Source organism: Peromyscus californicus, unplaced genomic scaffold (assembly GCF_007827085.1).
Source record: "Peromyscus californicus insignis strain IS unplaced genomic scaffold, ASM782708v3 Scaffold_3__1_contigs__length_106647218, whole genome shotgun sequence".
Lineage (NCBI taxonomy): Eukaryota > Metazoa > Chordata > Mammalia > Rodentia > Cricetidae > Peromyscus > Peromyscus californicus.
Window position 1 is genome coordinate 73,693,287 of NW_026294551.1, and position 25,387 is coordinate 73,718,673.

The 25,387-nt window shown below is 53.8% G+C and overlaps 1 protein-coding gene across 1 annotated transcript in view; it reads right to left on the reverse strand.

The window, feature by feature from the left end:
* Positions 1-24,778, reverse strand: part of Flt4 (fms related receptor tyrosine kinase 4) — a 45,051-nt gene extending 20,273 nt beyond the window's left edge. Inside the window, exons 1-12 of the mRNA XM_052758115.1 lie at positions 24,632-24,778; positions 9,301-9,397; positions 8,540-8,784; positions 8,195-8,307; positions 7,942-8,104; positions 7,601-7,740; positions 7,145-7,313; positions 6,744-6,861; positions 3,191-3,345; positions 2,935-3,097; positions 1,629-1,755; positions 484-592 (exon numbers count right to left, since the gene is read on the reverse strand). Coding sequence (XP_052614075.1) covers positions 484-592; positions 1,629-1,755; positions 2,935-3,097; positions 3,191-3,345; positions 6,744-6,861; positions 7,145-7,313; positions 7,601-7,740; positions 7,942-8,104; positions 8,195-8,307; positions 8,540-8,784; positions 9,301-9,397; positions 24,632-24,689 — 1,657 coding nt within the window. The 5' untranslated portion in view covers positions 24,690-24,778. The remainder of the gene's footprint in view (positions 1-483; positions 593-1,628; positions 1,756-2,934; positions 3,098-3,190; positions 3,346-6,743; positions 6,862-7,144; positions 7,314-7,600; positions 7,741-7,941; positions 8,105-8,194; positions 8,308-8,539; positions 8,785-9,300; positions 9,398-24,631) is intronic.
* Positions 24,779-25,387: the final 609 nt, after the last annotated feature.

Consider the following 25,387-nt stretch of genomic DNA (forward strand, 5'->3'; position numbering starts at 1 on the left):
CCTCGTTCTCTTTTGTACTGACCACACCCTGACCCTGGCTTTTCCTTGGAATGATTTCATTAGCTTTTGTCACCGTCATTCTCTCGATTTCCATCTGCCCTTTTAGGGGACTTCATCCATACTCCTGAACCCAGTAAGTGTCACCTCCTGGGACCCCTTTCTTTCTAGAGGTCACTAATGCATTTGAAAATCTGAATTCAATGATGGGATTTTTTTCCCCAAATGCACACACGAATCACAGGACTCCAAACTGAGAAAGGGTGGGATTTCTCTTTGCTGAGGGTAGTGGGTGCCATTCCATCCCATTGCATCAGCACCCAGTCTATAGACTGAGCACCCCTGAATTTACCTCTTCCACTCTGTCATGGTGGTATGCCATGGGCCGGGTGCTCCCATGGTCACAGGAAATTCAGGAAGCTCATTCCTGGCACCCAGTCCTTCCTAGATGAAGTGGTAGTCCCTGGGGACAATCTGGATACTCACTGGTCACATAGAAGTAGATGAGACGCTCATCCTGGCCCACTTTGTTGAAGACCACACACTTGTACATGGCTGACACGTTGGCATCCTGGATCACCAGCTTGCTCACCGTCTACCCAGAACAGAGGCATAAGGCTCCATTGTCTGCCTAAACCCTCCTCTTCTTCAAAGAGGCTAATGTGCCCACTAGTAATGGGGAAACAGGTTTGGGCTGACAATGGCCAAAGTCTAGAGACAGCCCAGATGATGAGGCAAGGTCCTTTCGCAGTAGAGAGGTGTCACCTCAGAGAAGCCAAGAAACAGTATATGGACAGCTGGCTGGAACAGAGGGACTTATCTTTGCCATGTCTCAGACTGTGGCCATGTTGAGGAGTCAAAAGCCAGTTTGGTGACTGGGCCTCTCTAAGCAAGGGTTAACATTCAGACTGTAATGAATCACATCAGGGCAAGCTTCTTCTAAATTATGGCCTAAGGTCAGTAGCTGGTCACTGTTCAAGGTCTTTGTGATGTGCCCACATTAGTCCAAAGGCATATAACACTTCTTCATGGACCAGGTTAGCAGAGAAGGCATGTATATATGTATGTGCATAGAGGTACCCCAGGCATCTAGAAAAATTCTGCCCTTAGGGAGTAGGAAGTTTGAAAAGTAGGGGAGGAGAGAGGGCCATAGGCCCTGCCTACCATCCAAAGACCCCCACCCCCACCCCAAGCCGGGCACTTCCTGGCCAGGCCTGGAACAGGAAGAGGCTCTGGAGGTGTGTAGGAAAACAGGAAGTGACTGTAGGAAGTGGGTGCCTTTGTTCAGTCCCCCTCCCCCTCCTGGTCAACAGCTCACCAGCCTTCTATGGAGACCTAGTCAGCCCCCAGCCCCATCCCCTTCCAGCCTTGGGACTTGTGGGCAGCTGGGTTCTCCTCCTGGATCTCAGTTTCCTTGTCTGGGAAGGCCTGGCTCACATGCAGGCAGGGAGGCTGGGGTCCAGGAAGGGCAGAAAAATCACCTGGCTGTCAGCTGCAGCTCCCAGAGCTGGGCAGGTCAGGTGGCATCTGAGCCCAAGCAGGAGGGAGCTCACCCAGCCTCCCTCCTCTTCGTCTACTCTCACCCCCACAGCTGGCCTGCAGCTGGGGCTCTCTCTGCGCAGGGTCTGTACCTTATTTTTCCCCTCCACAAACTCGGTCCAGGTGTCCAGGCTCTCGATGGGGTTGACAGCATCCTGGGTTGTCACCTCTCTCCAGTCTCGGCACTGTGGCATGCGATCCCTCTGCTGCCGCCTCCGGCTGCCATGGATCCAGAGGGACAAGGAGAGATCAGGAATAAGGACAGGGAAGACCTAAACTGGGGGTGAGGGTGGTCACACCTTTGTTATCCTCAGACATTGTCTCACACCGCAGTGGGTAAGAGACAGCCCTCAGGCCTGGGGACAAGGGCAGTGAGGGGCTGGAACACGGTTGTAGCCCTGCAATCCTTCCTTCACACAGACACTGCTCTGTCCTGCTGTGTGCCTTTCTTCACAGTCCACCTTACATGTGCTCGCCCAGTTTCCAGGAGGACCATGAGTCACCACTCAGCCCCACGAACCCCATCCCAGCTGATTCTCCTTCTCTTTCTTCCTAGGCATGCCCAGGGCTTCGGTCTGCGGCTGAGATGGGGCAAGTGGGGCAAGAGGAGATCTCGTCTGCCTACCTGAAGAGTGGGGAGGGAGCATCCCAGGACTCTTCATTTGGCACAGAGCATGATAGTAGATTACCAGAAGGGGCAAAGATGGAGGTACCAGTGTGAGCTACAGGCCATGCGGTTCACAAGAGTCCCTTAAGAGCTTTGTGTCTGTCAGGCTTTCTCAGGCCCACAGGCCGCTTTTGAGCTTCCCCCGCTGACTGCTCTGGAGCCACAGCCCCTGGGCCAGCAGGTGGGGCTAGACTCCTTTCCTGTCTGGTTCCTGGCTTCTGTTCATTCCCTAGCATGTGACCACAGAATCTTCCACTAAATGGCAAACCTGTCTTGTCATTCTCCTGCTGAACGCCCTTCACTGGCTCCCTAACGGCTTCAAAGTTCCTGTTCATGTGGCACCCTCCTCTCCTGTTCCTTGTATGTCTCTTCTGTCTGTCCAGAATGTCCTTCCAGGTTCCCCTGTCCCCTTTGTTTGCTGTTATTCTGGCTTTGAGCTCACTATGTAGCCAAGGATGACCTTCAATTCCTGATTGCCTCCACCTCCCAAGTGCTGGGGTACAGGCGTGTGCTACCATACCCACCCAGCTCCTCTTGTCCTTTGGACATGGAGCTGGGTGTAGGGAGCATGGCTCAGCATTTGGGTAGGCTCTGTTGCTTTACAGCTTTGACCTTGGGAAATTTGTCTCCCTTCTCTGGTCCTGTTTCCTCACCTATAAAGGGATGACATGGATGAGCTAAGATTTTGTTTGTAGTAGCAAAGAATAGGGTGTGGTGGGGGACATACTCACAGGCTGCGCTGGGCAAACGTCTTGCAGGGTGTCCAGGGCCTCCAGTGCCACTGGACACTGAGAGGTTGGGGTACCCCATAGGCAGTGCAGGTGAGGGTCTGGCGGCTGTGGCGGGAGTAGATGCTGGGTGAGGAGGCTTCCTTTTCATGGATGTGGGGAGGCACTGGGGGCATAGGCAAACAGCCAGTCAGCTGGTTCTCATCGCCACCCCACACACCCTGGGACTCATCCCTTCTCCCAGCCTTCCGGCCTGTACCATTCACCACCAACTCTAGGCTGATGTTTTGCCTCAGACCAGCTGCAGAGTTCCACAGGGCGAGAGTGTAGATGCCGGCACTGGCCTCAGTCACCTCTTTGAGCACCAGAGCATGTGGATTGTGACGCCCAGTCACTGCCTTTCTGTCCTTGTACCTGGCAGAGGAAGGGGAGTCAGAAGCTCTGAGGACCCCATGCCAGCTCTGTGCTGGCATTTGCTGGCCGTCCAATGAGAGTGGTTCTCAGTTTCCAAGTGGTTCTTGGTCACCAAAATCTTTAATGATCGATCTAAAATACCCGATGGCATCAACAAGAACACATTTTTGTTTGAAGATGCCATAATGAATCCTATACTTTGTATGGTAATTAAAAATAAATAAACCAAGACAAAATAAAACCCCAAATACCCAAAGCTCAAGTCCCTTCTGTAAAGTAGCACAGAATTTGCACATAAGCCATGGACGCCCATCTATATACTGTAAATCATCTTGAGATGACATCTGACACTCAAGATACCGTGTTACACAAGAGGTTGTGATAGTCACATGTTCAGGGACTATGACAAAGGCAAAAGCGCCAGACTGTCTGTATGCTTGGTACAGACTCATTGGAAAAGATAGTTTCCACTCAAGGTTCATTGGTTCTGTGGCTGCAGAATACACACATACGAAGCACCCACACATACTGCTAGAGGTGGGGAGAGAAGGCACATGGCCTGTCTTGATAGGTCAGGCCAGAGCAAGAGGCCTCTCCTGTACCAGACCAAGGAGGGCAGCAGGAGGATGGGGAGGGGGGGCGGGCGGGGACAGAAGTCCCTGGCCTCAGAACAGGCAGACGAAAGCTCTGGACTAGGCTGAATCAACCCATTGTTATAACTTAGGTGGCCAGCTCAGCAATGTCACTGACCTTCAGGACCATCATGAGATCTGCAGTGGCACTTCTAAACTCACCCCTAAGTCCTCGGCCATCCCCTCAGCCCCCAGCAACCAGTTTCTGCTTAGGGCAGCTACCCTCGCTTCGTGCTGTCTGTGAGCTTAGCCTAGGGTTGAGGAAGGCAGTTTGCCAGTGCATCCCATGAAGTTCCTCCACACCTGCTGGCCTTCAGCCTCCGAGACTGACTACAGTGCCTTCGGTGTGCCCCTCTTCCTTCTCACAGTGCGTACCGATGAGCGAAGGGACAGTAACAGCCGAGCACACGGAGTGGCAATGGCCTGGTTCTCTGACACCTCTCCTTGGATGCCTCTGTGAGTTCTCCAGACATGTACGCTTCATAGGGCTTTTGACTTACTGTTACACTAGTTTGGATGCTCTTTCTGTAGATGACAATTTGCATGGCTCTCTCCTTCCTTTACTGGGGCTGGGGTACTGGCTCTTCAAAGACATCTGACTTTGCCTGCCCTGTTCCCCTTCCTTCCTCCCTTCCTCCCTTCCTCCTTTCCTCCCTTCCTCCCTTCCTCCCTTCCTCCCTTCCTCCCTTCTTCCCTTCCTTCCTTCCTTCCTTCCTTCCTTCCTTCCTTCCTTCCTTCATTTTTTCCTCTAGAGCAAACCCAGGACCTCCACATCCTATGCCAGTGTTCTGTCACTTAGTTACACTCCTATCTGGCACACTGAGTTTTATACAAGGATCTGTTGGTGGACTCTCCTCTCACGGAGCTGTGAGATTCATTGGGGACAGGGACAACTCATTGCTGTATCATGTTTACATAATGCCCCACTGGGCATGTGTGGTCACTCTAGACCTCTGCTGCATGTGCAAGCAAATGCCTCACACCCTGGACTATTTCTTCAGCCTGAGTCCTGGGCTTGGAGCTAGTTCTCCCAGGCTCCTCCCCTCTGGATAGGCTAAGCTGTGACTCTAGCCCTGAAAAGGCACATCTCTTAGGTAAAGATCTAAGATAAGGGTTATAGGGATCCTACTCTCAACTGTGACAGAAGTCAGGGTTTAGAGAGGCATGTGACTGGCCTGGGGTCATAGACAGGGGCAGAATTAAGGCTGTGCTACCTGCCTGGCTGTGCTGCAGAAGGCTTCTGGAACCCCAGGCTTTTTACTTTGTCAGGTATGTGACCCAGGGATGACCCCTTAACTGTCCCAAGCCTCAGTGTCTTCATCTGGAAACTGGAGCATGATACTTGCAGGAATTTCAAAGGCTCACTGAAACAGTGCCAGCACCTTGCTGGGCACCTTGGGCCAAAGAACCAGCCTGCCTGTCTGTCTGTCGGTCTACTGGACGATCCATCATTCACTGACTTAGAGTAATTTCATCATTATGCCACTTGAACAGTAGTCACCTGTGGGACTGTGATGAACACAAGCGCCCTGGGATAGCTGCACACCTTTGAGAGGGAGACATTGGCTAAGTGGGAGTAGAAAAGTCGGAGACCGTATGTTCCTGTGGAAAGCTACACTGCGAGCAGGCTCAGTCCTACTGGCCTTGGAGGTCAGGGGACTCGAGGACTCTAAAAGTTGCATTTATGCAAGAGATGCTCCTGGCTTCATCACTGCCGTCAGGACCTTCCCTCTGATTCTATGCCTTGCGGTACTTATATGACCCCAAGCCATGGCCTTGGATGGAGGAGGATTCAGGGTCACAAGGCTCGTGACTGGGACACCCTGAGCCTTCCCAGAAGCCAGCTTCCAGCCTATGGCCAGTGGGTCCTGGCTGAGGACCTTTGGGGCCCCTGTCCTAGCACCAGAACCTCTTACCAGGTGTAAGGTGCCTCAAGCCTGGCAGGGCAGGGCTGCCCTAGGTTGACAAGAAAAGACAGAACAGGAACTTCTCCCAGGAGACCCGGGGCTCAGGTGGGAATGCTTGTCCCTCTTCTGGCCTATTTCATTATCTGTACAGTGTAGACAGAGGCTGCAGAAGGATCTATCATGACTGAATCAAAGCAACAGCACAGAGTGTAAGGGAGGATTGGGAAGATGCTGTCCTCTCCTGGGAGCATCTAGAAGGATGCAGCCATCACTGAGAGTCCCTTCTGTGCCCTGGGCACACCCTGCAGGGAAAGCCTAGCTCTCAGTTCCCCTGCAGGCCTCTCACTACCATGTATCTCAGAGCCAGGCTTCAGAACAGTTTATCAGTCTCATGACACCTCAGATTTGTGGGTCAGAAGGTTCTCAGAGAGGAACCCTTATAGGAAGGGAGCCCAGAGAACAAGCCACTGCAGGGCAGACCCTGAGTTTCCTCAGTGTGTAGAGATCCAGCTGGCAGGGTCTTGGAGGGTCTGAGAGGATGCAGGAAGCAGGGATATAAAGCCCCACATCGTCCATTACACTCCACATGCCAGAACCTGGTATTTAAATATTTTGAGGTTTAGCAGCTCCAAGGCTAACCTTCCTTCTGGCTGGATATATGCATTCTCTTTAGGGGCTCTGTTTAGTAACGGTTCCACCTGAGTTTCAGGGTGTGCAGGTCCCAGTGGGCAGGGACAGATCCCTTTCTGAGATTCAGGGCTAATGATCTGTTGGGTAAGGACATTGTCCTTCTCACTCTTCGGCCAGTTCTTGTGTTAATCCTGGCAGCGCAGCAAGGGGAGGGGGCCCAGGCTGTTACCATTGGAACTCCGGTGGGGGATATGCTGCCAGCTTCACAGGCAGCTTCACCAGCTCATCTCCAGCTGTGGCTTCCAGGACGGGTCCTTTGAGCCAATCGACACTGATGAAGGGCTTTTCTGCCAAACAGGAGGCAAAAGTGTAAACTTGGGGCTGAGCTACCATCCACCAGGCTTCCCAGCCTCCCGCTACAGATTGGAGCTTGCCTTGCTGTCCAGCTGGGTAGAAGCTGGGCAGGGTTTCCCCTCACAGCCCTTCCTTCCTTTTGGCTGGCCCCTGCTGCTCAGGTGCATCATGACCTCTGACCCATACTGCACAGGGACCCTTGTTCTCCAGGCTCCATGATACTGGACCCATCCCATCTCATGCCGGGCATAATGACCTCAGCCTCCCAGATCATACCGTGCACAATGACCTCTGTGCTTTCCCGGAACCGCTGAATGCCATTGTTGGCCTCACACACGTAGGGCCCCAGGTCGTGCTGGCTGACATTGTGGATGGTCAGGATGCTGGAGAGTTCTGTGTGAGTCTGCTGGGAACGCCGCTCAGGTACCCACTTACCCCGCTCTGTCTGTCACACCCAGGGGAAGCCCAGGATCAGCAGGCAAGCAGGGGCAGATGCAAGCCAGCAAAGGCACACACCCCTGCCCAAACACTAGTAGCTCTGGATGCTCAGCCCCTGAGTTTGCTTTGGGATGGAAAACTTCCCCATCACATTTGGGTTCCCGAGTCCGTATCTGTTCCACACAGGGGCCCAGTATGTGCCAGGTACAGGTAGCATGGGCATGGTGAGTCCTTGGGGTGGTGCTGAGGACAGGGCAGTGGGAAGGAGGTACCTGGCAGAGCTGCTGACCTCACCTGCTTCCCTGGATAATCCCAGTCGAAGGTGACACCTGAGTTGAACTCAGCCCACACCGTACAGTTCAAAACCAGCTTCTCTCCAACCAACAGCTCCAGTGACTTCTTTGGGAACAGCTGGATGTCATAGAGCTCATTGCCTGGTGACACATACAGTGTCACCTCCCACACTTCTCATAGGATAACACACACAGAGTGCAGAGCAGTGGGTGATATGACCATCTGTGACACTAACAGCCCCGTGACTGGGAACTAGTGGCCCAGGGTTGCAGGATGTCTGCCCTGTTCATCTTGGGGCACAGAGAGTGGTAACTGGGTGAGATGGAAGTGGCAGCCCCTACCTGTGATGTGCACGAGGAAGGGATTGGAAAGGAAGTCCTGGTCACCCCAGGTGGTCTCGCATTGCAGGTACAGGGCATCGCGCAGCAGTAGTGTGGGTACCCGCATGCCCCGGCGGTCATCCCACAGCACCTCCTGCCCATCAGGGTGCAGCACTGAGCTTTGCTGGAGGGACACAGGGACTGTCAGCTGCCTATCCCAGGGATGGCACAGGAGGGTGGGCTCCTGGGGTGAGGTTGGGGAAGGGAATAGTACCGAGCGCAGTGTGATGTTGAGGCCAGGGATGGACACCAAGCAGGGCACCCACATCGAGTCTTTCCTGTTGACCAGGAGTGTGTCAGGTTTGTTGATGAAGGGCTGTTCAAAGTCTGAGGAGATGGAGTAGGAGTTGGGTTAAGGCAGTGGCCCAGGGAGTCTTTGGCTAGGGCTGGGGTGGGGGAAGTATAGGGGAGCCACATGGGTCAGGGTGGTGAAGTTCTAGCCTTCTGCTCTATGTGGAGCATAGTAAGGCCCCATATTCACTCCTGACAGCCTGGGGTCAGCAGGCTGTACATAGACTCCAGCTACTCCCTCCAGGACCCTGCCCAAGACAGGCCTCACCTCTTACGAACACATAGGTGCTGGCAGCTGTGGTGCCCTCAATTCTGGCCTTGATGTACTTGTAGTAGCAGTGGTAGCTGCCCGTGTTGTTGGCGTGGGTCTGGGCCAGCAGCAGCACCTTGCAGTAGGGCCTCACTTCTGTGCCTTCACAATCTCGCACAGCCTGTGTATCCTCACCGTCCTTCCCACCTGTGGTCAGTACCTCTTGGGCTCCTGGCCAGGTCCACTCAAGGGGGTGCTGCCCCCTAGCAGAGGATAGTAGAAGTGAGGATCTTTCCTCACCCGTTTTAGCCTAGAGCCACAGTCTCCAAGGAGCCTCCCGCAAGGGCTAAGATGGGCTTTGCCCATCATTATCTCTTCCCAAAGAAGGGCAACCCAGGCTTGGGCTATATTCCACAGATCCACTCCCTGAGCCCTTGACTCTCTGCCTAGTTCTTGGAGCTATGAATGGCCAGGCTGGTAACATAAGCCTTCTCCAATAGCTGGTACTGTGAGGAGGCTCTGGGACCTCAGTGGTAGGCCTGGGGCTAGTGACAGGTGGCCAGGAATGGGTATAGGTGACCTGGAAGAGGTTTTAGGGGAGGCTGTGTGAGTTCAGGGTGCCTCTCTGAGGGGCTTCTGGGAAATCACATCCTAGGACTCCCTTTCAGCCTCCAGACCTCTGTTCTGGGGAGTAGGGACCTTCTGGTTCTTTAGCAAGCCACCTCTTGTCCCAGTCTAGGGCAGCCTTCATGGACTGCCAGGTAGGGAGGAGCCAGTACCTGCAGGATATGGATAGGCTGTCCCCGGTGTCAATGACATATGACTCCTCTGTGATGTTCAGGGTTGGAGGGGTCATGGAGTAACCATTTGCCAGGCCTGGGGTGAAAGACAAGGTTACAATGGTGCTACTGGGGTCACATGACAGCTCCTGTACTGTTCAGTCATACTTGGGCCTTCTGGGAGGTTTCCTCAAGGCAGGGCTAGCCTAGTGACTTTCAGTCAGCATAGCCTTGTCTCCCCATGTGTAGTCTGACTACAGCATCAACCCAAAGGCCCCACAACAACTGCCAATCTCCACCACAAAACTGTCCCTTGCTCTGGTCGAGGCCACTGGTCCCCACCGCAACCCTATCTCTGTTCACAAATGGAGCCCAATCCCAACTAACTTTGACTGCTGCCCTGACCTCTGACCCTAAATGAGCTGAGTTGCCAGCAGGAAGCAGGAAGAGGAGGAGCCTCCAGGTCTCCTCCTATGGGATGGGGGGAGCAGGGTACTGAGGAAGAGATTTGGAGTGTGAAATCCACCACGGCTCTGCCTGAGACCTCCCTCCTTCCTGAATCCCACATCCGTATCTACTGCTTATGAGGGGTTCATGTATCCCAGACCCATGCTCTGCCCATGACCTTGCCCTCTCCCTGGTCCCAGACAGTTCCTTTCTTCACAGTTTCTAGGCTCTACCAGCTTCTCTCCACTCTGCCTGACTGTCTGAGCCTTCTCTGGGTTTTGCCTGCCCAGGTCTCTTCCACATCTTCAGGCCTTCCCATGGTACTCCTCTCCAGATGCACAAGTGAACCTGCTTTGGCTGGTGAACGCACCTTCAGCCTTCCATGCCTAGGCTGATTAGGTGAGGTCACTCTGCTCTACAGGATCCCACCTGTGTGGCTCACATAGTTCTGTACCTCATCCATCTCCTAGTAGGTATGCATGTGCACATGCACATATGTGTCTCTGCACACGTGTACAAGTGGGGTCTTCTGTGTACACACATCTATTTATATCTGTGGGCCTGGGTGTGCAGATATGCATCTCTCTGAGTGATGTGTGTGGCTTTAGATGGTTGTGCATCTCTGACAGGTTCTCAGTTGCATATACATGCACTTGAGGGGGTGGATTCCTGATGGGGCAGTGGGGAGCATGGCCTGGGGAGGTCTGGCCCTGGAACTTTGGCAGATGCATCCTGCCAGGACCATCCTGAGACAACAGGAAGGGAGGACTGTGTGGCTGGAGCCCAGGGCTGTGTCCTGTCCCTTCCCCCTTTTCCCTGTCCTCCTGGGGTGGTGGTCACAGACCGCTCTCCTGCCCCTAGCCCCTTTCAGTCCTACAGGCCCTCGGGGTTTGGAGCAGCAACTCAGGCTGTTTAGTTCCTCAGCTGGTTCTGTGGTCCCAGATTCCTTAGAGCTAGTGGGGAGGGGTGAGAGAGCCTGGAGTATCCCACTATGGATGGCTCTACACACCCTGACCACAAGCCACCTGACCGAGTGGTATGGTGCCAGGAAAACACACTCCACACGTCCTGGTCTCATTTCAGCATCATGTGGACAACAGGACCACCAGTCAATACCCACTGGCTTCTCTCTTCTGGTTACAATTTGGAACCTATTTTCCCTCTTCTGTCCCATCACCTCCCAGCCAAACTTGACTGGGACCTTATTAAGTATCTAGTCCCATGGTGCAGTCAGGGAAACTGAGGCCTCAGCTGGACGGAGGCTCTGCCCTATGAAGGAGCTGCTGGCCTACTCACCAGCTGCTCTGGCTGTTGCCAAGGCCTCCCATTTGCGCTCAGCTCTTGATACGCAGACTAGTAGCCCTGGCCTTAGGAAACAGCTTTCTTTGAGGTTCTGAGAGAAGTGTCTGGGCTCTGCAGACTGCTCTCTAAACGGGTGGGGACCTGACCTTCTATGCATGTCAGCTGGGTCTGAGTCTGAGGAGATGTCTACTGTGCTGGGGAGAGAGCTTACAGAAGGCTCAACTTCAGGGCTTGGAGGAATCCCAAGAGGGTCTATGTGGAGCTAGGCTTTGAAGTGGTTTTTTCCCCCTCTGCTAAACACTGAAAAAATGAATAAGGCTGTGCTAGGTAAACAGCTGGGCAAGCACGTGAGTGATTGAGGGGACAGCGGTCTACAATCTGAGCTACAGAAGGAGGAGGTGTGGTGGGCATGGGTCTTGACCTGTGACAGTGAGAGAACTGTCCCCTCCTGATGGCCCTGATGGAGGTCAGGGGGAAGGTAACATGCGGCATATGAAGAGAGCTACCATGGCCAGTGCCCATCTACCTCAACCCCATTTAGGAGAGGGGACATTCCCCCAGTGAAGTTGGGAGTGTACATCTGTGCACATTCCCGGCAACGGCCAGCTGCAGGACTGTGGCAATTGGAAGCCCGGCTTTCTTTGGAGGCTTTTTATTTTTTTTTTAAAGCTTCTGAGACACAGCAGAGGAGCAGCCCATCTGCTGGCTGCTCCTTGTCCCTCTGGCCTCAGCTCCTAAGAGGCACAGGGCATTGCAGCTCGTCCGTCCTGCAGTCTAGGACATTCCCATTTCCTTCCCTTCTGGGGCTATCCCTCTTTAGTCTAGTTCAATCTGCCCCTTCCCTAGGGAGCAGTCATCATCATTCACGTTTCCGCCTTGTCCTCCTCGGGGCTCCTGCTATTAGCATAGTAATTAACTTGAACTGCGGCTTTCATCTTCCTAAACTAAACGGGAGATGTACAACAAAGATTCAGAAGATGGATGTTAAGAGTGGTTGGTGGATAATAGATGGAAAGAGGATAAGACAAATGATGGACCATCAGGTGAATAAATGGGATGAATGGGAGATTGGGCCGATAGAGGGATGAAGTACACAGACTGATGAGTGGATGAATGGATGGATGAATGGGAGAGGGTGGGAAGATAGATGGATGGGAAGAATAGAGCCTGAAGACGCCTCCATACTGTATCCCCCAGAGTAGGAATTCATCCTAATTAAGACTATCCGTCCTGTTTCCTCTTGCTTGTGTGAAACCTGACTGAGGACACCACTTCCTTTGCTGGGTTCTCCTCCCCACCCCATATTCCAGATGGAGAATGCCTTTTGGCCATTTCCCCTCCCTGTAGCAACCCCTGGAGGCTCATGCTTTTGATGGCACCATGTTCTCCCCACTAAAGCTGTCATCAGCTTCTCTCCTGCTCACTTCCTTTCATTCTGTGCTGACTATAGCTCCTGGCTCACCATCCTCCTCCCCACCCCAGCTCAGGCCATTCTCCATGACTTCAACATCCACAGATGACTCACCCACACCCTCCCTCAACTTTGAGATCCTCTCCTCCTCTCCCTCTCAGCCACTGGCTTCCAGGGGCACCCCCTGGATGTGGTCACCACCAGAAATTGTGCCATCCTCGAATGCCCGTCACCCTGGGTTTCCTTTCCTTTCCTTTCTCCTTTCTTTCTTGCTCAGGTGTCCTTATCCACCATTGATAAATTCTACATCTTCATCCATTGCCCCATCTCCTCTCCTGGCTCTGCCCCTGTCCATAACCTATCACTCTGATTGTCTTCGGCCTATAATCCTCTCTTCAAAGCCAGGCTACCACATGCCAGAGAAACTCAACCCTGCTTAGCGAAGCCCCTCACAATGGCCATGTCCCATTAATTTTACTTCTTGCAGACTGAGCAGGCTAATATGTCCAGAATGTTCCTTCCTCCCCAACTCTCAGCATTGACAAACAAGACGTCAGATGGAACACTTTGCTGTTCTTCATCTGAAGCCAACACCCACCTCCCAGAAGGGCTTCTGGAATTCCTGCTCTCAAACTACACTCACTGGTGTGCCCCAAACCCTAACTCCCTAGACCCGAATCTCACAGGTAATTCCTTTCTCTTCTTCTCACCCCTCCCCAGGGTTTCTCTGTGTAGCTTTGGAGCCTTTCCTGGATCTCACTCTGTAGACCAGGCTGGCCTTGAACTCACAGAGATCCACCTGGCTCTGCCTCCTGAGTGCTGAGATTAAAGGCGTGCGCCACCACCGCCCGGCTCCTTTCTCTTCCGTTATCTAGTCTTTCTCTACGGAAACACGTCCCATCTTCATACAAGAAACACAGAGAAACAATTCTGCACTTGCTTCTGGCTACTGTTCCTTTTTATATTCTCCTTTGTGGCCAAATCTCCCTGTCACACCCTCTTGTGCACTTCTGGGGTGAAGCCCACATTCAGTGACTCTCATACCTCAGATTCAGAGGTCACTCAGGACACTTGCGGGTTCCCCTGGTCTAGCTCTCCTCTTCTCTTCTTTAGTCTCCTCTGCCCTCCACTGCCCGCTTTTACTCTCCCTTCCCTATGCCCTCTCTTCTAAAGGCCCAGATAATTAAAAAGTCTTTATCTTCAGCTCAGACCACTTCTCTCAACTCAGCTAAAGGTGTCCAGATGCGCACTGGACTCAGCCCCACAGACACTCCAACTTTCATGCTCCTCATCTAAAGGCCAGACTCAGACTCTGTTGTCCCTGTCAGAGGTTCCTTCTTCTAGAGTCTTGGCTTCACCAAATGGGAATCATCATGGATGGTCACCTCCTTTTCCCTATTTCGTACACCATAATGCCTGGTAGGTCCCATGCTGTAGGGGACCAGCCCCCACTTTCACAACTCAGGGTACTCTTGAGTGGGGAGAAGTGAGAAATATTAACTAGAAGGAGATACCTAGACGACGAGAGGAAAGACAGAAGCATAGGATAGCCTCGGGAGGGCCTGGATCCTAATCTACCAGCCCAGAACTTCATTCCAAAGGGCTTTTTATCACAGTGTCAAGGGGAGGAGCAAAGGACCTCCCCCTTGCTAGGTACAGCCAAGTGTAGACCCTTCCAAAAGCCTGATTGGCCCGTGGTCCAATCATCCTCGTTATGCAGACCTGCTGGGTAAAGCCACCAGGAAACGGAAATGGGCTCCAACACCATGCATTACATGTTTGACGTGTGCTCACCTGCTGGGGCCCTGCCAGCTGCATTTGCCTCCAAAGTGGCCTCCTAGGCATGTTCTTGTCTTTCCCAAGATTTCCTCCATGCATTGTTAGTAATATTAAACACACACACACACACACACACACACACACACACACACACACAATGAAGCCATATCACACATGTCTTTGAATCTTTTCTGTGACTTCACACTGCCTTTCTGGGAAAATCCTAACTCCTGACAGAGGCCTGGTGCCTGTGCACCTCTGCACACATTCCTGGCCCATTCCTGCCTCACGTCCACATCCTCCAACCACCACATTGTTTCGCAGCATGCCATGCTCATTCCTACCTTAGGGCCATGTCTGTGCTCTACACAAGTTTCCTCCTCATGCTCTGCTTATCTCCAGGCCACAGCTTAGATGTCATCATCTCACTTTTACAAAACCCAAGCTCCTTCTCCGAGCTCCGTTTCAGGCTTGTGCTTGCTTATGACGAATTGTAATCATTTGTTTGTCCCTGCTTGCCACTGTCCTCCATTTGAAATAAGTTTCAATGGGTAAGGAACAAGATAATTCTCTTTCCTATCCCTCCCCATGCCTAGTTCAGCACCTGGCAAAATAAATACTTGACTAATGACTAAGTGCATGGGTGGACGGAAGGATGGGTGAATAGCAGGACAGACGGATGAACAGACAGACAGGCAAAAGTGAGGATAGATGGGTGAGGAGATGGATGGATGATGCATAATGGGTGGAAGGGCACAATTTGTTGTGGGAATAGACGAGTGGATGAGTTGATGAATGGAAGGATGGACAGGGGGATGAATAGATGGCCTGGTAGATGGATTGAAAGGCATGATTGAAAGGGTGAATAGATGGGTGTGTTGATGGGTGGGTGGATGGATGGAAGATGGCTAAACAGATCTCAGCGTTATTCCTTTGGGCTGGAACTATGTAGGAACTTGCTGCTCTTTTGCAAAAGTTGCTTCCAGGTTTGAAGGGGCAGGAGAACCCCAGACTACTCAGCAACTGAGCCCATTTGGGCCTGAGGACTGCTGTGTCCAGAGGCTCTGTGACTGCCCAACCCCCACCTGTAACCCTGACAAGGGTGCATCCTTCCTGCTTGGCTGTTGTCTGTCTCTGCCGTCCTTCCTTTCCCGCAGCAGGAAGCACTGTCATCCCGGCCTCTGCTGCGCTCCCCCTACCTTCCTGTTCCTGACTCGGGAACTGGCTTTTTCCTCCCCCTGGCCAGCAGGTCCCTGGCCCCCAAGGCTGCAGCAGAGCAGTAGAGGCAGACGCCAGGCAGGGGTCAGTAAGGCCAGAGTGCATACCTCCTCTTCCTTGTACTGTCAGCAGCTCTGGGGGCACCCTCCAGCCTCGGGTCATGGAGACCCTGGCGTCAGGCTCAAGAGACTGTGGGGCGGCCACTCCCAGGGCAAAGCTGGCATCTAGCTGAGGGTCAAGCAGGTGGTACGGAAATCTTCTGGCAGATAAGTGTTGGGCCCTGGCCAGGCAAAGGGGCAGCTGGCTTGGCTATCGGCATCTCACTTAGTACTCACAACAGCCTTAGAGGGTGGGGAGGATCCTGAATCCAGTCAGTAAGGAGGAAATTGAGGTGGCAGGTAGAAGTTTTAAGTCAGCCCACATCTAGCTGAGCATAGGTCCATCCCCAGTTTGGACCCTAAGGCAGTTGGCAAAGATCCTCCGTCCAGAAACTAGTGCTTTCCTTTCCTCTGAATCCTTCACCTAAAGCCTTAGAGATCTGCGCCCCCCTCCCCCATAGGAAAGCCTATGCAGGAAGCTGTGTGGTCCTGGGACGCCGGCTTCCCCTCACTCTTTCTTCTGCTTCCTCTTCATCTATGTCTTCAGTTTCATGGCCCAGTTTACAGCCAGCAAAAACCTTTAAACCACCAACCATTTCCCGCTCCTTTCCTTTTCAGACAGGGTTTCACATAGCCAAGTCTAGTCTTAAATGCTCTATCCTCCTGCCTCAGCCTCCCAGATGCTATGATTACAGCATGTACCTCCATCCCCAGCCAAGACGCATTTTCCAAAGCACCTGCCCAGAGGGACAGGGGAAAACTCAAGCAAACACAAGAGCTGCTGAGAGCTAGTGTGGATTCTTCCTCCACCGTGGCTGTCCCTGGGCTGGGTGTGTCCCTGAGTCCTACCCAGGCGGGTCAAGAGAGAGGATGCTGTGAAAATACAGAGGACGCTAAGGATGTCTACAGAAAGGGCTCCGAGACAAGGAAGTCTGGAGCCAAGGGAAGGGAAAGTCATCTACTTGATGAATGTGCCCAGGAGCTATGCTAGGACTCCAGAGGGTGAAAAGTGTTGGTCTTCTTTGCAGGGCAGGCTGGAGTGGGCTTGGGGAGCTGCTGAACAGGTCCTTGGATATGGCCAAGGAAAGTTGGCCTGATGGAGTGAGGTACTAATGGGCACACCTTCGACACCCCTCCTCACCCTCATCCTAACCCTCTCCATCCTTTCTCTCTTCCTGTGTCTCTGAACACTAGCCTGACTCCTCAATGCCCAGCAGTCAGCCTCCTTGGCCTCTAGCCTACTTCTAAGCACAGAGGGACATTGGTGCTCCAGGGCCCTGTCCCTGACTCCCATAGGCCATCTGGAGCTGTGGAGGTTCTCAGGCTGGCCTTATTTCCTGAAAGGCCTTATTTCTCCACATTCCGGCTGAGCACACGAGGCCGGCTTGGCTTCAGGCAATGTCCTCTTTCCTCCTTGTCTACACCTGAAGAATTTCTGCTGCTCTAAGGCCTCTGCAGCATCCTCGATAGGGAGGCTTAAAGTAACGCCTGCAGCCCAGCTCTGACCGGAAGCTCCAGGAGGGTTTGTGTCATGTGATGGTGCCTAGAGTTAGGGTGTGAGCAGCTCACATCTCGGTCCTCAGGTCCACTATGACTGACACGGAATGATATCAGGATGTTTGCCCCTGGGCTGACTTGGAAAACAGGCTTGTCCGTGTCAGAGTGACATGCACTCTCTTATGCAGCCGTGCCCAGGAGGACAAAGATGGCCGGGCTGTTGACCACAGACTAGCGGTGGTGGAATGTAAAGGGGCATAGCTGAGTGGGTGGAGCTCGGGTTCTAGGGTACTGTTCTCAGGGTTGCCCCTGCGCTCACCCTGGCCCTGGGCCTGAGCAGACACCTGGCAGAGAGACGGCAGGTGTGTTCTCCCCTGGAGTCCTCCTAAGCTGGCTGACATCCTGTGCCTTCTGAGCTCAAGGGTCGAGTGGCCATCAGTCTCCCATTTCCCACCTGTAGGACAGGAGATGCCAGGGCTAGAAGGTGCTGCCCTGGGTCTGCTTGGAGTTGGCTGGTTCTTCACCTCAACTGCCTGGACCAGATTTTACTCCCCCCTCCCCCCTCTAAGCTCCTTATTGTCCCCTTGTGAGATGATGATGCCTTCTAAGATTACTGTGAGTGGCAGATCACAAATACCGCAATACATGCCCAGAACCACTACAAGTTTAGAATAAACTGTGACTGACTCATTGCTACCATCTGCCTGCTGAGTGCTTGGCTTATGCTGCTGTGCCTGCTAGTCACTCTGTGTTGAGTCGGAACAGGCAGGGAGGGGGCTGGGGACAGCCTTGCTCAATGGGAGCCAGGGAGGGTGTTTGTGTGAGCTCATCTGGGGTTTGTTGGCCTAATAGGAAATTACTGGCCCACATGGTAACTTTGAAAAATCAGGTAGATGGGAGAGAGAGAGAGAGAGACAGAGAGAGAATGATGTGGGTGATAAGGCCATAGAAAAAGGCCCTGCTTACTGGATACACCCTCTCCTCTGGACAGCGGCATATCTTGGGGACTTCAACCCTGTTCTGTGCTCCCCGACCCTCCTCAACAGCTCTCCTGCATTTCTGTCCTGGTGGGACCCTCGGACCCAGGCCACGTCTAACATCAGCAGGACACACAGGAGCCTGGGAACACGTGAGCATCCACTCATCTGCTGAGTGAGAATTGAAAGCACGCACTTCCTGGGGTTGGCAAGGATGTGAAGAAGCAGCGGCTCACGCAGCAATAATCAAAAATGTTCACACACTCTGACCCCCAAATTCTGCTTATACCAATACATCCTGTTACAACAATAAAAGCAAATGCATGTTTAGCACTTTCGGTAGGCCAGTGCAGTACCACACTGCTCACACACCCTATTCATCCCCATTTATATGCTCCCTATGCCAGTTAGGTACGGTTATTACCACTGTACAGAAGCCCTCATCTCTGAAACTGAGGCACTTGCCTGAAATTTCACAGCGAGTAACAGATCGCCTTTGGGGACAGGGTTATGCCCACTTTCGTGGATGTCAGTAGTACTTGCACTTCTGCAGTTTATAAAGGAGAATCAGTTTCTCCTGGCAACAGTGGCATTACTGCTCACCCTCTGCTTAGGCTGGTGGTCTGATGGTGGTCATCACCACCAGTTGTCAGTAACCATACCTGTCCACACCACACCTGTTCTCAGAGCTGAGGCAGCCTTTGTAGAGTGAGTAGGAGCTTGCTCACCCAGGAAGAGGCCATCAAAGACCAGGTCCCGATCCCTGTTCTCCTTATCATGCCAACATTGAACGTTGCATTCAGAGTTCAGATGCCCTGTAGGGCTGACCTCTCTCCATCCTCTCTCCTGTCCACTAGGTTGTCTGGACCAGCTCAGGGCACCAGCCTTGGACCAGTATCTCATCTGCCCAGTGGTCAGAGGATATTCCTAGAATACAACTCCCTCTCCTGATGAACGTATCTTGTGTCTCTCTTCTGTTTGGGTGCAATATGGATGCTTTTGGCTCCCTGGTCACTCACATTGTCCCTCTCCAGCCTGGAGATGCTGTCTTCCCTGTGTCGTCTTTGTGTGACAATCTCTTCCTCTACTCTGATGTATTAGCCCAATGCCCCTACCCCAGGCTCCCTTCACAGGACCCCCACACTTGACAATTCCTTAGTTCAAGACCGGGGGCTTTCACTTGTCTTGATTGTGGCAGCCTCAGAGTGTTCCTGTGAGATGAAATGTACTTTTTGAATGATTAACCCATGGCTGCTTTGGGGAACACTTCGTATTACATGGGCACATACAGGGGGAGGGAGGTGACACCTGACAAAGTGGAGATGCCGTGCACTGAGGTGTGCACCTCAGGCCCAGGCTAGACCTGGGGGAAATATAATGCCCAGCACTGTTTGGGGGCATGCTGGGGACATCCAAGTGACAATGTCTGAGGGGTCAGACCTGCCCTCCTCTCCAGTGCTGCCCTACCTGCCCTGCTTGCCCCCTACCTCTTTGGCTTCTTTGTCATCTGGGACCAGACACCTGTCACTTTCTTCTTGTAACCAATTCACCACTGGCTTCTAAATGGCATTTAGTGAGCCATTTCACCCTTGTGGCCTTAATTTCCAAATCTCCAAAATGGGCTCAATGATGCCTACCTATATCACAGGGGTAAGCTCTCCATACACTCTGGTGTGAAGTGATCTGATGAATCATTTTATACTGAGGTGTACATGTATAGCTCACTCCTAGATATTCTGTGTGTGTGTGTGTGTGTGTGTGTGTGTGTGTGTGTGTGAGAGAGAGAGAGAGAGAGAGAGAGAGAGAGAGAGAGAGAGAGAGAATGTGTGTGCTTGCGAATGTGTGTGCATGTGTGTGTTTGTGCACACTCATATGTACTTGGCATGTGGCTTAATACAGATGATCCTCCACTTGGGAGAAGCTATGGAAGCTTTGAAGCTGGTACTCCGGGCTCTTTCTAAGCCCCACCTAGAAGCCTGGAATCTGTACTCCTGGGTACACAGAGAATGGGAATAAACCCGCCCACCCTGGCGAACTCCTGCAGTGGAACAGACTTCTGGAGCTTCTAGCAGCCTTCTGGGGGTCTGTCTGGAGCAGGAAAAGGTCAGTAGTGGGTTAGGGATGCAATGGGTGTAGTCTGGGTGCCTGCAGGGTTAGGTGTGTGCAGGCTGGGTGCCTGTGAGACTAAGTGGGTGCAAACTGGGACCCGTGGGGGCTAGGTGGGTGAAGGCTGGGTGTCTCTTAGGCCAGATGCCCTTGGAACCCAGAAGGAAGAGTCTGCTCCACTAGCAGGAGCTGATGCTTATGTTTGGGGTCTTCTGGGAGTTTTAGATCTGTGTCTCAGAGATGTCCCTTGGGGAAACACTATGGTAAACATCTGGCAGGTGCTGGACATTAAGAGCCAGCGATGAGGTTCGGAGTACAGGCTGTCTCTATACTCTGTTGGGGTGCTGAAGGGGATGAGGGGACTCTAGCACGTGCTGACCTCTGAGCACTGGGTGGCTGTGGTATTGCTAGTTGTGCCAACCAGTTGCCCTGGACACCCCTTGGGCCAGGTCTCTGCCCAGTGGCTGGCAAGACAAGCCACTTTATCACACAATCCAGCTGGCTCAGAGGTGGCCCCCCAGCGCTGCTAAATCGGGGCCACCAGCTCCTGCCTCAGGAAGAGGGAAATGCAGGCAGGATGTCCTCTCTTGTGGCCGACAAGTCCTTTCCCATGAACCCCTGCTGACCTTGCCGGCCACGTGGCAGGGGGCTCCCCCACTTGCTACCAGGACCTGCGCCTGCCTAGGCCTGGCCATCAGGGACAGGGTGGCAGGCTGAGGAGCAAGAGCAGAGGGGTGTGATTGCTATTGGCACCGCCCAGCGGGGCAGGGCTGGAGCCCTGAGCCTCTGAGCTGCCTCCAGCAGAGTGCCCGCACCTTCCTGCTCCCAGACGTGTCCCCGCAGTGTGACCGGAAAACTGAGATCCCAGAGGAAGCCAGTGTCTGAAAAGGACCAAAACTCAGCAATCCCTGGCTCTGGCTGGGACATGCCGGCTGCTTCTCTATTAGGGATGTCCCGGCAGAGTGCAAGAGGGTCTTTGGACACATCTCCCCACCCGCCTTTCACTCCCAAGAAGCTTCCCAGAAGCTGTGGGGTGGAAGCTAGGCCATGGTGGAGAGACACCTGACCGGTAGGGGAAAACACCAAACAATAAGCTAGACACAGAGAACGTTCTTCCTTCCCTCCACGGGGTTGTGCTCAGGTTCCCCCAACTCTCCTTCCTTATCTGACCTGGCTGCACGAACTGGCCTCTTCCAGAAAGTCAAATGGATGCCTCCATCTGGAGACCACGTTTCTCCACGCCTTTTCCTCCTCCAGGGTCCTCCTCAGCTGCATGACCTTATCATCCACCTGTTTGCTTAAGCCAGGGTCCCAGAGCACAACCTTGCCCCTTCTCACTTTCTAATGTCCGATTCACTTGTGGGTCCCTGCCTCACCTGGACAGCCATCTGTTGTTGCTGGCTCCTGTCTTCTCTTCTGCCCTCCCTATCCAGCCGCCCCAAGCTCTGGCGAACCTCAGCCGACCATTCACTTGTCTTCATCTGGGCATTCCTATCTCTGGGCCTTGTGTGAGGGGCTCCTCACCCTGCTTAGAACTTCCTTTCCTGGCATTCTGCAGATTCCCCTAGAATCCCCTAGATAAGTGGACCCTTAGAGGGTCCAATGACTCTTTCACAGGGGTTGCCTAAGACCCTCTGCATATTAGATACTTACATTACGACTCATAACAGAAGCAAAATTACCGTTATGAAGTAGCAATGAAAATTTTATGGTTAGGGGTTACTACAGCATGAGGAATTGTGTTAAGGGGTCGCAGCATTAGGGAGGTTGAGAACCACTGCCCTAGATAGTAGTGATACACCTTCCTGTGCAGCCCACAGGCAGCAGTTGGGTCTCTCTGAGCACTTTCACCCCACACTACAGATACCCAATGCCACATCAGAGTTCCTACTAGTCTGGCACTTGGGAACCCCTGCAGGATGGGGTTGTGCCCTGTCCTTTCTGCCACGCTGAGCAGGTAATGTATGGCTGTGGCTGCGCAGAGCAAGTCTCCTTCCCTGAGACACTACAGAGTTCTCCAGGCTGTCCACCACGCCATCCCAGGCCTGACTCTGAAGAGGGATCAGGGTCTTTTTGGCTACACTGGTTCTGAGAGACACTTGTATTTCAGCCCCCAGAGCTCTGAGCTAGGCCCAGAAGGCCACAGGCACTTGCAGACCTCACTATCCTGGACATGGGTCGTACCTAAGAGCAGGGATATCAGAGACATAGCTACATGCTTTATGTAGACCATGGCAAGGCAGGGCATCCTTAGGTGAAGCCACCACAGCTGCCCAGCAGTCTCCTGGTCCCCAGCTGTCGTACCCCTAGGCTAAAGTCCTGAGATAAAGTTTCTTGAAGCTGCCATCTGCCCCTTCTACAGGGCCACTGCTGGGGTGAGACTTAAGGGACTGGATCAGGACACCAAGCATCGAAGTCCAGCCCAAGTCTAAGAAGCCCCTCTGTGTCTACCTGCCTGCCCACAATGCATGTGGAAATATTGGCACTGAGTGGGGAAGGGAGGGCTCAGGCCACAGCTCGAGGACTTCAGGGCACAGATAAGAGGAAAGCGTGAGTCTGCTGCCTTTGAGGGCTTCATGTTAGGGTTCTCTGGCTTCACACAGATCTCCTGTTCTGGCGTGCCTGCTCTTAGGAGATTTTCTTTCTGTACTCTACCACTGAGCTGTACATCCCGCTCTCTGCTCTTGGGGGTTCATGTTCCTGCAGTAGCATACCCCACCAGGCTGGGAGCTCCTGGGTCTTCTCTGACCCCAGCAGTGGGTGGAGCTAGGCACAGGACTCAGGGAGGCTTGATCTTTATTTCCATCGGCAGCCCCCTCCCTACACTCCCATCCATCCTAGGACACCCTATCGAGCTATCTCCTTCCCTTCACAGCCTATGTGGTCAGTCATGAGTGCTTACCTCAGTGAAGAGCACCCCCCCTCCCCATTTCCATTGGCCTCTACTGGTCCTGACATCCTTACAAAGTACTTGTATGTTAAGACATCCCCTTCCTTTCAGGTCTCTTACCCCAGGATTCCAGCAGTGGGGAGGGGAAGAATTTGCACCGCTTGCATTCCAACCAACCTAACCCCCTAGAGCCTCAGATACCTTACTCGGCTGAATGTGGGAGGTCTCCTGGGCACAGCAAAGTCTCATTTCTCACCCGTCTTGTCCAACCAGAGCCCCATTTACTTCTCCCACACACTCAGTCACTTCACATCCTGAACATAGGTAAGAAGCCTGGTCCAGGGCTGGGTGCAGTGGAGCAAAAACCAGCAAAGGGCCAGTCAGTCATCCTTCAATGCCAATCACATCTCCCCCAGCTTCCCTGTCTGACAGTACAGAGTGGGAGCTGTAAGCAAGGCTCCAATAGCAAAACTGGCATTGATTAGTTCCCATCCTTCCCACGCCTGAGGACCTTGCGTGCGACGTTGCACGATTTCCCCATATAAAAAACAGGTGTCACACTCTGTGGGAATAAGAGATGAAGCGTGCAAAGTCGATTTCTATGGCATACAAACAAACAGGTCTCTCTCTCTCTCTCCGAGGCCGCTCAGCACTCCTCCATCAAGCATCAGGAGCTCTGTGATGACCCTGCCACCCTGGATTTCCAGGGACAGCGAATCCTGAGCGGATGCTCCCTCATTCCATGCCTTATCCCCAGTGCTTCCTTCCTGGCCCCTCCTCGCAGCCACCCCGCTACTCTTCAGCACCTCGGAGCCAAGCTCTCAACACAAACTTGAACCTGCCGGTCCCTGTGCCCAAGTATCGCTCTTTGCAGCCTCTGCTTTATGGTTCAAGTCTCCTGTCCCTTCTGACCTGGAGATCCCCTCAAATCCCAGGAGCCCAGGCCTTTCATCGCGACGCGGATCGGTCTGGAGTTGCGGACTCAAGAGTCGCCTTAAGTTTCAACTTGCACCTAAGATCACCTGGGATGGCGCTAGTGTCGGGTGCCTGGAGTTGGGTGCGGGGTGGGGTGTCCCGAGTCCTCAATCCCAGCCCGAGAGAAAGTAGACGCCCGTCCGGAGCGCCCTCTTGGGGACCTCGGGGGACCGACCTCCAGCGCAGACGCAAGGCGTCGGGAAGTGCGCACCCAAGTGCGGGGGTCGGGCGGGGATCAGTGGGGAAATGATTCACGCTGGAGGATCGGGACCCAGAGGCGTTGTGCCCCGGACTCCCTAGAGAGCGAGTAAGGATCCGAAGGAGCCAGGCTAAGGATGCAGTTCACCCCGGACCATAGACCAAAGACTGGGATCTGGCCACAGCCCCTCCACCCTGTCCGTGACCCGGCTGCAGTCCCCGCCCGTTCTTTCCTGCTCCCCGCGGTCCCAGCCCCCAGCCCCCGGCTCCCCCCGGCTTTCCGGGCTCCGGAGGGCGTCTGTACACCGAGGCTCCCAAGCTGCGGGTCCCTCCTCCCGCCCCGTCGGTGCGGTCTCACCACTGGCTCCTGGAGCGCGGCGGCTCCCGAGAGGTTAAGCGGGGCCGGGGCTTGGGTTGTGGCCGGGGCGCTCACCGTGGAGGAGTCCGAGGCAGAGCCACAGGCGCAGGCTCAATGCGGCGCCCGGCTGCATCTCCGGCCCCTGGGCGCGGGTGGGACCTACGCGGCCGCAGCTCTGGGCTGGGAGTGAGAGCGCGCGCCGAGGCGCCGACCGGGCGCGGACCCGGCAGCGGCCCGAGGGCGGGGCCGAGGCAGCCCGGGGCGGGGCTCGGGGGGTGGGGGTGGGAGGAGGGTCACCGTAGCCTCAGCCCGCCCCTCGCCCCTCTCTGTCCCTTCCAGCCGGTCCGAGCAGAATACAGCCCCAGTACGGAGAGCGCCCACTTTGCGCAGTCTATGCCAAAGGCTCCCTGTCCCAAACTAGCCCCCCTCCAGGGCCACTGCTGGCGGGCGAGGCGCGCAGGTGACTGCACTGTCTCCCGGGCGCTTTGTGGCGTCGGGGAGTGAACAAAACGGGGCAGTGGTGTTTTCCTGTATTTCCCGTCCATCAGTGAGCAAAGTGGCAACGAATATAAGGTTAAAACAGCTGTACGTTAAGTCTTAGCGAGCACCGTGCAGAAGCCTCTTACTTAGATGGTGTGAATGGAGCCCTGCAGGTAACTGCCTCCCCACTCCCTCTGGACGACTGGCTTTTTCGCTTTAGCTTCCCCACCAAATACTTTTGCTCTGAGCTCATTCATAAGTCTTTTTTATCAGGTGACACTTCACTTTCTGTTTTGGCAAACGCTCTCGCACAGACTTCCTTTCTCTTTGTAGTTCTTTTGCTAGAATTTT